At 39.4% G+C, this 12,234-nt stretch overlaps 1 protein-coding gene across 6 annotated transcripts in view; it reads left to right on the forward strand.

Moving 5' to 3' along the window:
- The window catches only part of LYPD6 (LY6/PLAUR domain containing 6), a 121,730-nt gene extending 109,762 nt beyond the window's left edge, over positions 1–11,968 (forward strand). For 5 of the 6 annotated variants that reach the window (XM_082690930.1, XM_082690931.1, XM_082690932.1 and 2 more), the window contains 2 exons: positions 6,896–7,026; positions 8,968–11,968. In XM_082690930.1, the coding sequence (XP_082547056.1) occupies positions 6,896–7,026; positions 8,968–9,135 (299 nt within the window). In that variant the 3' untranslated portion in view covers positions 9,136–11,968. Of the gene's footprint in view, positions 1–6,895; positions 7,983–8,967 lie in introns of those variants that run through there. The other variant, XM_082690935.1, reaches the window with a different exon arrangement.
- The last annotated feature ends 266 nt before the right edge of the window (positions 11,969–12,234 follow it).

Consider the following 12,234-nt stretch of genomic DNA (forward strand, 5'->3'; position numbering starts at 1 on the left):
ATTTGGCAAAATTCAATACCATTCATGTTCAAACACTTTCAGAAAAAACCAGCATGTGAGAAACTTCCTCAACCTGATAGAGTATTTATTTTAAAAAACGGTAGCAAACATTATACCTACTAGTGAAAGACAAAATACTTTTCTGGTAAGATCAAGGTCTGGGCAAGAATGTCTCTTTCACCACTCTTATCCAACATCATGCTGAAAGTTCTACCCAGTGCAATAAAGCAAGAAATGGAAATAAAAGGTATACAGATTGGAAAGGAAGAAATAAAACTGTCCCTCTCACAGATGACATGATTTTCTAAGTAGGAAATCCCAGCAAATCTACACAAAACTCCTAGAAATAATAAGTTCAGCAAGATTACAAGATACTAAGACTAACACATTAAATTCAATTTTGGCAAAATTCAACTTATATATACTATCAATTAACACGTGGTCATTGGATTTAAAAATATAATACCATTTACAATTGTTCGAAAGAATTAAATACTTCAGTGTAAATCTAATAAAACATGTAAAGACTTGTATGCTAAAATAATAAATGCTAATGAAAGAATTCAGAGAAAATTTAAGTAAATAGATACCATGTTCATGAATTGAAAACTCAACATAGTAAAGATGTCATTTCCAAACTTATGTGCAGGTTTTACACAATTCCTATCAAAATTCTAACAAAATTGTTTGTAGTTATAGATAAGATTATTGTATAATTTATATGGAAAGATAAGAAACTAGAATAGCTAAAATAATTTTGATAAAAATTAAAGTGAGAGGAACCAATCTACCCTCTTTCAAGATTTCTTATATAGTTACAGAAATCAAGACAGTAGTATAGTCAGAGGGATAGCAACACAGATTAATAGAACAAACAGAGATCTCAGAAAGAGACTCTCAAAAATATGCCCAACTTATTTCTGACAAGGATATAAAATCTGATTCACTAGAGGAAAGAGCCTTTTCAACAAATGTCCTGGAGAATTTGGACATCCATGAGCAAAAAATGAAACTTAACCTAAGTATAATAACCTTTACAAAAGTTAACTCAAAATTAATCACAGACTTAAATGCCAAATATAAAACTATATGACATTTAGGAAAAAAACACAGGAGAAAATCTCTGAAATCTAGGGGTAGGCAAAGAGTTCTTAGACTTGCTATAAGAAGTGTGATCTATAAAAGGAAAAAGTGGTAAACAGGACTTTATCAAAATTAAAAACCTTTGTTCTACATAAGACCCTATAAAGAGGACAAAAAGACAACAAACTGACATACATTATTTACTAATCAAATATCTGAAAAAGGACTAGGACTAAAATATATAAAGAATTCTCAAAATACAATAGTAAAAAAAATAATTAATAAAAGGACAAAAAACATAAATAAATATTTCACCAAGGAAGATCAATAGATGGCAAATAAGCACAAGTTCAACATCATTAGCCATCAGGAAAATGCAAATTAAAAACACGAGATATCACTGTACATCTATCAGAAAGGCTAAACTTAAAAAAGAAAAATAGGAACACCATCAAATGCCAGTAAGAATTAGGAGAAACTGCATCATGTATATATTGCTGGTGGGAGTATAAAATGGCACAGCTACTCTTGAAAATAGTGTGGCAGTTCCTTAAACAACTAAACAGGCATGTACCATATAACCTAGTAATCCCACTGCTGAACATTTATCCCAAAGAAATGAAAACCTATGTTCACACAAAAGCCTTAACACAGGTGTTGATTGCAGCTTTACTAATAATATCCCAAATCTAGATACCCTTTCAATGGGTGAATGGTTAAACCAACCTTGATATATCCATGGCATGGAATACTACTCAGGATCAAAAATTAGCAAACTGTTGATACAACAATCTGGATAACTTTCAAGTGAATAAGGCTAAGTGAATATGACTAATCCTAAAAGTTTACATACTCTATGAGTCCATTTATACAACGTTCTTAAGATGACAAAGTTACAGAAATGGAGCACAGATTAGTAGTTGCCAAGGATTAAGGAGCAGTTGGAGGAAGGTGGGATGAGGATGTGAGAATGAAAAGTTGACATGAGTGATCCCTGTAGAGATAGAAATGTTCTGTATCTTGGCTGTATCAATGTCAACATCCTGGTTGTGACACTGTACCATAGTTTTGCATTATGTTGCCATTTGGGGGAAAATGGGTGAATTATTAATATAATAAAAGTGGCTGTATTATTTCTTACAAGCTCATGTGAATCTCTAATTATCTCAAAATAATAACACACTAATTTAAAAAAAATCAGTCAGTAAAAACAAACAAACAAACAAAACAAACTTCAATTGTGCTCATGTTGAGAAACTGATTAGAAGGAAAGCCAGACCTACCAAATGAGGAAGCTAAGAAGGTCTGTGAACCTGGTTGGGAAGAAAATCAAGGAAGGTTCCACAGAATTCATCACATTTAGATTGAACCCTGAAGAACAGGTTTCCAGGAGTAGAAGATGGGGGAAACTTTTTGTTGTGAAGAACAGTCAAAAGCTGTAACGTCCTGTCTCAACCAACTGAGCCATCCAGGTGTCCTGTAATGTCGTGTCTCAAATATCCAGCAAGCATTCTATTGAGGTAGTCTGGGCCTAGATCAAGAGGAATATTGAATAATAAGAAGTGCTGAGTTTCAAGATGTGAGTTATAAATGTAATCGGTTCCTTTAGCAGTGAAGCAAAGTTACTCTTACACTCTTGACACACAGCTTTAGGAGCAGGGAGAAAACAGTGGACCACCTACTGGCCACTCCAGTAGGCTAAATGAACCTGGCAGTAGGCAGCCGAGGCTCCTCGACAGGTGGGGTTCACTTAGACTCTCATAGGCAGTGAGAGGCATTATCCGACCTTGGTTCCAGTAATATATCTGGTGGTTGTCCAGCATCTGCATTAGAAAGGAGAGAAGTCAGAGACAAAGAAGATAGGAAATGATGTGGTCCCGCACTGGGAAAATGGAACAGGAAGATTAAAAGGATAATGGAGACATTTCAGGGGACTTGAAGACACCCAGCTTGGGAAGAGAATTCTGAGCAGATTCTGAATTTTCTAGTCCAGGATGGAGGTGCCACATCTCAGGATCTCCCTTCCTAAGATAGAAACACAAGAAGACAAACAGCAGGATTTGATTTGTTTGAGATACATGAGGTGTGAGGTGCTGCTGACAATGTGCAGGAGATCACTGGAGATTAGTTCTATAGTTTGCAAGAGAGTATCAGACTGAAGATAATGTCATCAGAGGTTGAATGAAGTCACTTAAGTGAGAAGACGTTCAAGAACAGAACATGGAAGAATATCAACGTTCAGGTTAAGGAAAGTATAGGAAAAAAAGAGACCAGAGATGCAGGAGAAAATCTAGAAGACAAAACTCTGAAGCCCAGGGAAATCACGCAGAGGACATTATACAGAGTAGATTCCAGATCTACATTATACAAAGTAGATCCTTTGGGGTCACACATGGGCAAAGGGCAAACAGTGGGACACTTAGGCCAACAGTCATTGCAGAGGAGGGTCTGGGAGGAGCAGAGCCAGATGTGAAGGGCTGAGGGCACAGTCAGGAATCAGGCTGGGAGTGGCCGGCAGCTGCCACTAGACTTTTATTTTTTCAATATAATTTGTAAGACTATGATTAAAGCTATATTCCTCCTGTTAATTTTCTCGCACCTGGTGAGTGGTTCTCTAGCATCCCTTTAATCATTATATATGTTTGTTAAAAAAAAAAAAAAAAAAGCAGAACTAGTGGACCCATAGGGAATAACTGAGTAGCAAGGAAGTCTTACCAAAGAGTTGGTCATTTTTTAATTCAAGTCATTTGCCGTATATTTTGTTTAAATATAGCTTCTGTTATTAGAAACTGAATATTGGTGGGTAAAATGGAATTGATAGTTTACATTTTAACTTTGAACATTTTTTAAATTTCAGAACTAGGTTATGGAACTTCTGTGTGTGTGTGTGTGTGTGTGTATTTCACAAAAAATTATATATTTTGTGTTTTCCACTCGTTGATTAAGCCCTCTTATATCCAGTTCTGCTGCTTTCAGTTGCATGCCTGTGAGTCTTAAAGTGAAAGACTTTTGTTTCACAACCTCTGGGAATACCTTGCAGTTGCAGAATATGAGATTTTAGAGGCTGAAACTAACCTGGTAGAAATTCAAATCCATCTTTTATCTTTTAGATAAAAGCCTTTGAAATCCTTTTAGTGTGAAGTTATCAGCAGGCTTGATTCTCCTGTAACCTCATTACTAACCCAAGGATTATTCAGAATGCATGGAGAGCAATGCTTTGTGGCTGAAACTCCTTTTTTATCAATTCTACAGCCCCATGATAAGCCACATGTGGTCCACCTCGTCCTGCTTGGGAAATGCTGCCTGCGTGCCCCCCCCCCCGCCCCGCTCGCCTTGGAGATCACCATACACATTCAAGGCTCTCCTAAGTTGTGTTCTAAAGAAATCTGTTCAATTTTATTTGAATATTTCCAAAACTTATTTAACTGTAGAACCTTTTTTTTTTAACGTTAACATTTCATAACTCACCTAGGGGTTTTTATAAGATAAGAAGTGGAATGGATTAATGCTTCAGATCTAAGGTAGCTGCTGCTAAAAGTAATGGGGTGTTCTTAAAATATCTTTGTTTCATGGGTTAGATATGGCAAATGTAAGAAAATTTTTTATCTAGCCTCATTGCTGATCATTTTTCTCTCCCCAGGATGGCAAGAATTAGCTTATTAGGTACTGAGCTTTTGCATATTTCCCTGAAAAAAAAAAGTTCATTAATTATCTCTGCAGTGGAATAAATTTCCAATTAATAAATTAAAAGAGTTTATTATGGACACAAAAGTAAGAACAAAAAGTAGTTATATCAAGTTCACTAATTCTTATTCAGGGCTTACTTAAGACAGCAGAATTTAATGCTTGGGGAACAAACCCAATTTCCAAAACTGAAACCATGTAGTGGTTTACTTATTCCATAAATGTTTGATCTTATCTGCTCAGATTTACCTTTGGAGCAATAAAACCTCTGGCAGCTCCTCCTGGTTGTCTGCGTGAAGAGGAGACAGGAGATAAGGGCATTCCTGTCTTTAATGGTTTCATGAACATCTGAAGGTGCGCCGGGTGGGAAAGGTGTACTTGTCATGACCGTAAATGTCCAAGTCTGGTTCCAAATAGGTCAATCAGTCCGCTTCGGGAAATATGGTAAATCTCTCAGGCTACTGGTCTCCATTTGCTAAAACCTATCACGGGCTTAAAAAATCAGAGATCTGCCACCTCCTTGGCATAAAAAAAAAAAAAAACAAAAAAAAAAACAGTCACTCCAATTTTAAAATATCGTAGGACTTTGGGAGAATCATTGCCTGGTGCAAAACTTCCAACCTTTCCTGTAAGCTCATAGGGTTGCCTTACATACTGCACTCACAAAGAGCTCCCCAGGAGCCTGAGCTAGCTAGGGCTCCTTGAGCTGATTCCCACTGACAAAATTCTGGTCAGGATACACTGTGGGGATAGCATTGGGGGAAGGGCATTGACTAAAGTCAGCCCAGGCACACTCCCCAATAGTGTACCCATCAAGAAAATCTCTGTCCTTGGCAAGACTCAGTCAGAGGTCACTCAGGTTCCTGTCATGTGGGAGTGTTTGGGAAGATTGTTAAAAACCCTGAATTTTCCTAACTCTCAAGATGTGTCAGTGTGGTCTGTATTAGCTCATTCTCAAGGCCTGAAATTCTTAAGCTTCTTTCTTTGGACTTTAGTACTTTGGTTCAAAGCTGCCAAAATTGTGACAGAATCTGGTGGGGGGAATTTTTATTGCCTAATAAATAACATCATAGAAGGTCATAATTCCACATTAGCTACTAAATATCCAAAATGTATAAAGCATGCAAAATTGAGTCCAAGATATGGATGAAAAACAGCTCGGTGACATTTCTTAAGAATTATTCATTTTCTTTTTCCATCTGAAAGTGGAGCAGGAACATTTTCCTAAATCCCAGGCTTAGAAAGCTGAACACTGCCTAGAGGCCTTAAAGAATTACTTTGACAAAGCCATTTTTCTTTGGTCTTTAAATTAGAAGTAGAAAAATTCTCCATGGTAGTTTGGGAGAAATCTTAAGTTTTTGGATTCCTAAGACTTTGAGGGATGTCTAGAAACTTACATCATGATCCGTCTACATCTGCCATCCTAGAAATCATACTAGGGAGAAATGATTCTCCTTCATTTGCACACCTTCATTGTGGGGTTAAATTCTAGGATCCAGCTATGCTTATTGTCAAGAAGTTCTTTCTTTTGGATAAAGTCATTTTCTCAAGATAAAATGAATCTACTTTTAATTGTTCAGCCCTTACTGGGAATAGCTATTTCCAAAACACACACACACACACACACACACACACACACACACACACACACAACACACACAACACACACACCCAGCTTCTGCTATAGCCTTTTAATTCCTTGAAGACCATTGTTACCTGCCTAACTTCTTTTTTCTTTAACCTGTATTCATTGAACTTTTTCACCCTTTATCTTCCTGAAAATTGCAGACTCTCGCATCCTAATCATCCCTCCAAGCCTCTCATCCCCCAAAATAAAGACCATACAGTGGGAAAATTTTTTTGAAAGACAAAGAATGACACCATTATATCTTGACTTATGGGGATGATGACAGGCAGAGAGACCAGTGTCCTTCAGAAGGCTCTCCCTCTACCGTGCAGAAGTGCATCTCTCCAAGGACGTCTTTGGGATTGGACAGAAACTCAACACGTCTCATGTGCTGTTAAATCTCTTCAAGACTTGTAGTGTTGACACTCCTGTTGTTTCCCTTCCAGGCAGGTTGGGCTCACATTTCCCATCTCAATTGAAACATATTTTCTCTGTTGACAGAGACCAGATACTGCTACACTCAGCATACAATGGAAGTCACAGGAAATAGCATCTCTGTCACCAAACGCTGCGTTCCACTGGAAGACTGCTTGTCCACGGGCTGCAGAGATTCTGAACATGAAGGCCACAAGGTCTGGGCAACAAAGCAAGTGATGGGTACAGCACAGTCAGCCTTCCTCTGCTGCAGATGTGTGCCAGTCAGTGCTCTTGAGCAAATTCTCACTCCGTGATGTAGCCTGGCTTTTGACGGTCTTTATACCATGATGAGAAGATTCTCCTTTTCTGTTTGCTCTAAGAGGATAAATTTATATCAGAGCATAGGAAAGCCCATATAAATTATGTAAACACAACACCAAGAGGGTATTGAAAACTACCATAAGCTCTTTCTTTACTCAGAAGAAAGTAATCAAGTCACCAGAAGGATGAGGAATTAGGGAAGTGTTATGTCCTCAATGGTAAAGCAGATGTAGCAACAATTCATTCTGCTGAGGATGGCCACAGCAGTTTAGCTTTGATAACTATCTGTGAAGTGAGGCTCATGTCTTCATTGGAATGCTGACTTGGGGAAGGCATCCCTGGGTCCTGAATCATTTGAGTAGGTGATCAGAGAACCATCTCCTTGCGGGTTTACTCCCATCTGGTGCCTATACAGAAGCACTGAGTGTTAAATGAACTTCAAGTGCAGCCTTGACGGAGAATATGAAGGACAAGAGCAAGGCAGCCTGACTGTGGTTGGATGGGGAATGCCCCTGACTCTTCCTGCTGGCTGTTCACATCTGGCTCCACATATAATCTTGTATATCAGGCCTTGGCCTTTATTTGGAGTTGGCTCGCTTCTCCCCTTCAGGCTGCCTTCCTGGTGCTCAGAGGCAACTTCTGCTCTCAAAACTCTGGAATGCCATGTTTAGTAGCATTTAGTAGAAGATACCTGATTTTGAAGCAACCTGTGAAATACACTAAGAATTCAGATTTCAAATATAATCTGCTGACTTGATCCTGGTTTGAAATGTAAAAGGTAAACCAAGGGTTTTATCTCACACTCCACCCCACCACCAGCAAGCTAGGCTCTCAGGCTTTATTGTGGCTAGTTTACCATGGAAAAATTTAAAGGTCAGAGAAGTGACATCATGGGCTCGGGTCACAGAGCTGGTAATTCTGTCTGATAGCATTCAGGCTCACTTCTGACCTTCGGTTTCTCTCCTCAAGATTATCAGTTTCCCTCCTCAAGATGTCCTCCTAGCCCATGTCAACTGTGACCAGCCTCAGATCCTTGCAGGATAATGACTAAATAGGATATTGACCGTCAGAGAATTTTTTGAGTACTACTGTGCATACGGATCAGTTGGGGATCTTGTTAAAATGCGGATTCTGATTCACTAAATTTGGAGTGAGGTTTGAGATTCTGCATTTCTAAGAGCCTCCCAGGTGATGCTGAAGCTACCGGTCTGTACTTTGTGTAGCCATGGCCCCAAATAATTTCAGCCAACAATCCTTTTAGGTTTCTTTCTTTCCTACAGTCTATGAATAAAATAGTATAAAGCAGGAATAATTCCATTAATGAAAACCCTCCAAATTTTAACTCATGCACAAGAATGGCAGTGGCTATATAGACAATTCTAATGAAAGTAAATAGTTAATTTTAAGTTGGATTTTTTTTCACTTCACTTACACTGTAGAAATTTGGCAAGTGAAAGTTTACCCTCTGAATGGTGTCTTCAAGTAGTCAGAAGGGGTTTCTTTGAGATAGTAGGGCATTATAATCCCCATTTCACAGATGGAAAAGCTGAGACCTAGGAAGGTTGTAGAACCATGTAATAACCACCTGGTGGGAGGTCAAAAACAGAACTCGTGTTCCTTGAAGCTTCGTCCAGAGGGTTTCCATGTTGATCACATTGCTTCCAGATGAAATTTCATCCCACTTCCTTAAATGCAGGGTTGGTGCCTCTTTAGTGGAACAGGTAGTTCTCGTTTCAGTCTGACTGTGAGGGAGACCGTTCCTTCTAAAAATCCTTGCCTCCTTCCAAAATCTGCCAGCTTCTCATCAGCCTTCTGTTTCTCTTCCTTTCTTTCAGGTCTGCACTTCCTGTTGTGAAGGAAATATCTGTAACTTGCCACTCCCCCGAAATGAAACTGATGCCACATTTGCCACAACGTCACCCATTAATCAGACAAATGGGCACTCACACTTCATGTCAGTGATGGTGTCCTGCTTGTGGATGTGGTTGGGACTCACATTATAGCAGCTCCAAGGTGCCATGTATAGTAGCAGTCCATGGAGATTTCCATGGTCCATGGTCCAAGGTCATTGCATGAGTCGTTGGCTTGACAATAATTAGACATGTGAAAACATGACATTCACAGATGTCTTCACAGCCAAACATTTCCACCTACCATGAGGAACAAGCATTGCTTCAGTGTAGTCATTTCAAGCCCAAGACCTCATCAAAGCCAGCCTGCCCCCAAACTGATCCTGAGTCATATACCACAAACCTTTCTTTTCACTCCAGGAAATAATTCTGCATTTATTGAGATCTGAGGCTCTTAATTTGGAATACATGCATGATCCATAAGCGGTCCTGGGATCCTCTGAGATATTAGACAATACGTTATACAGACATGCATAGATATGTGTTCTTCAGGAGAAAGGTAAAGGACCACTGGTTTAAATATAATCATGAATTTATTTATAGCTTTAGAATTATAAAACTTTGATTCTGAAATGAATGGACTATTTCCTTGGAGATTCTGACTGAGTCAGATTCTCTGGAAAAGTAGTAAGCAGTTGTCCAACTTAATTTTCCCAACATTCTTCTCCCAATGGTGGGAATCAAAGCCCCTCTGCTCTGTGCAAGAAATAAAAGCCAATCATAAGTTTGTTGCATAGGGGGAGGGGTAGCTGGAGAAGGTTCTTTCCCAACTTAATGGAACTAGCATCCACAAAGTAGCTGTGTATCCTTTCTTTATAATTGGTGACGTTGGCCTTGATTTGGAACCTCATTGTGCTCCATGAGATCCTGAATTCTACCTGGGCCAAAGGGTATCCAAAGAGTCCTAAAGTAGGATGGGGTTTTCTCCGCTCATGGGGTTCTATTTAGGCATAGTTAAAATGGAAATGGGATTTCAGAATGAAAGGATAGAGATATGTGGAGGTTGACCCAAGTTCGCTACGAGGGCCCAGTCAGTGGCTTAGCCAGATCTCCCAGCTGCACATCATATTGCCAGAGAGTCCTCCCGGGTTCTTCCTCTTCCAAATCCCCAGTGGCTTTAGGGAGAAGGTCCTGTATCACATTATCTCAAGATTGATAGGGAAAGAAGACATAATATCCTAAGACAAGAAATAGGTGGCAAGTCAGGTGATGGTGAGACTAGTAGGAAGACCCAGTGGGATTTTTCTTTCATTTGGGTGATTGCTTTTGAAGTAGATGGTAAACTTTTGCCATCCTTCCTATACTTTTGGCCTGAGTTACAACTTGTTCTTCTTCCTTGTAAATCATTTATACAATATTTATTTTTGTATGGCATAACTAGAAACTTAAATATATTGTAAAATATTCTTTATTCTGAATGAAATGACCAAATGAGAATACTTATTTTCAACAGTGGTAGAGCTTATGATGTATGTTTTTTCAAAGTTATCTATAATACTTGCACCAGTGTTGAAAAACAATTAACTTATGTTTGAGTGAGAAGAATGCATTGGCCTTAAGGGTTTTTGCTCATGGTTTCTTCCATGGTATTGTCCCGGAAGTGTTCAGGTAGTGATCATCACTTGGTAGGAGTGTCTCTGCAGGGTTATGGAGTATATCTGCATGAAATTCGGTGGAGCCATCATTGTTGGGGTCCATCTGCCCTACATAGGAAAATGTGTGTGGCTTATGAGACCCCCTCAGGGATTACCAGATATAAACTGACAATGGTAACTCTGATATAAAATAATCTAAATTGCATCAAATGGCCTTAAATCAGAATTTGGTAGGCTTATCAATACATTGCTTGTAATTGGGGTGAGGGAAGTAGAGGGAGAGAAAATAAGACACTAAGCACCTTTTATGTGGCAGGCACTATGCTAAGCACTATACATATATAGTGCATATATATATATGCGCTATATATATATATTCATATAAAACCTGCAAGCACCCTCTAGGGAATATTACTAGTATTTTCATGCTACAGATGAAGGTACTAAGGCTCTAAGAAGCTTAAAAAAAGGAAGACTTTTCCTTCCAATTTAGGTCTTCAAGGTTGAAGTGGGGTTGAAGAGGGAGGGGAAGATGGAATTACCACCCCTAGGAAAACTTCCAGACCTGACCACAGAAATCTGTCCATCTGCTCATGTGGAGTTTGCCCAGTCCTGCTTCTAAAGGACACCATTTGTGTGTGTGTCCACTAGATGGTATTTTTTCTTCCAGGGGTGGAGGGTACAGCTTCCTAGTTCATTCCTCTTGCTAAAAGAGGTGGCAGGTTAACTGCTGTAAATGCTCTAAGACAGTGAAACTTGACATTGTACATATCTACAAGTACCATTTTTGCACATGACTGTTCTCCACTGATAACTGCCAAGTACTGCATGCAATGCGGCTAAGAGACAAAGGCCAAATGTTGGTTCTTAATGAGAAAGCGACCATGCCAGAGCCTCCCTGTCTGGTGTGAGGGACCAGGTCCCCAGTGATGCGAACTCATCTGCCACCCGAGGGAATCACTACAAACTCTGCACAGATGTGACCACACGCACCTCGTGTGCCCATCACAGTGGCGGGTGTTTCATTCTCTTGAAAGAAAGTGGTTTGCTCACCATCCCCAGCCTCAAGGAGCCAAGGAAGGGCCATTCATGTGGAAGGCCCGGGACTGGTCATCCGTGTAACTTTTCTACTACATTAAACTTTCCATTAAATCCCACGGTTGGTGACGGCTTGAAGCACAAACAGCCTCATGATATGTACATTAACCTATGTGCCACTTATTTATTTTCAGAGTCCCCATTGCATTTGTGTCAATACGGGATGAATGCCTAAACTTTGTAAATATTGTACATTTTGTAAATCAATGAATAAAGCTTTTAAGTGTATCTCACCAGGCTCCTCCCTGCAAATGTTTGTGTCAGCCAGTGATTAAGGCACTCGGGTTATGTATAAGACGTAGGGCTCAGGATCACAGGGCACTTCCTTCCAAGAGTTCATTTTCTTGTTGTGTAGGCAAGAAATACATGCATGAGAAGATACAAGACAATTCACTCACACCAAATGATACATGTAGGCAGTAAGTGCCCCAGAAAATCAAAGAGGGAAAGATTACCAGACTTTTTAATCAGGTCTGCAGTTCCCCTAGAGCATTTTCTT

Source organism: Mustela nivalis (assembly GCF_964662115.1).
Source record: "Mustela nivalis genome assembly, chromosome: 11".
NCBI lineage: Eukaryota > Metazoa > Chordata > Mammalia > Carnivora > Mustelidae > Mustela > Mustela nivalis.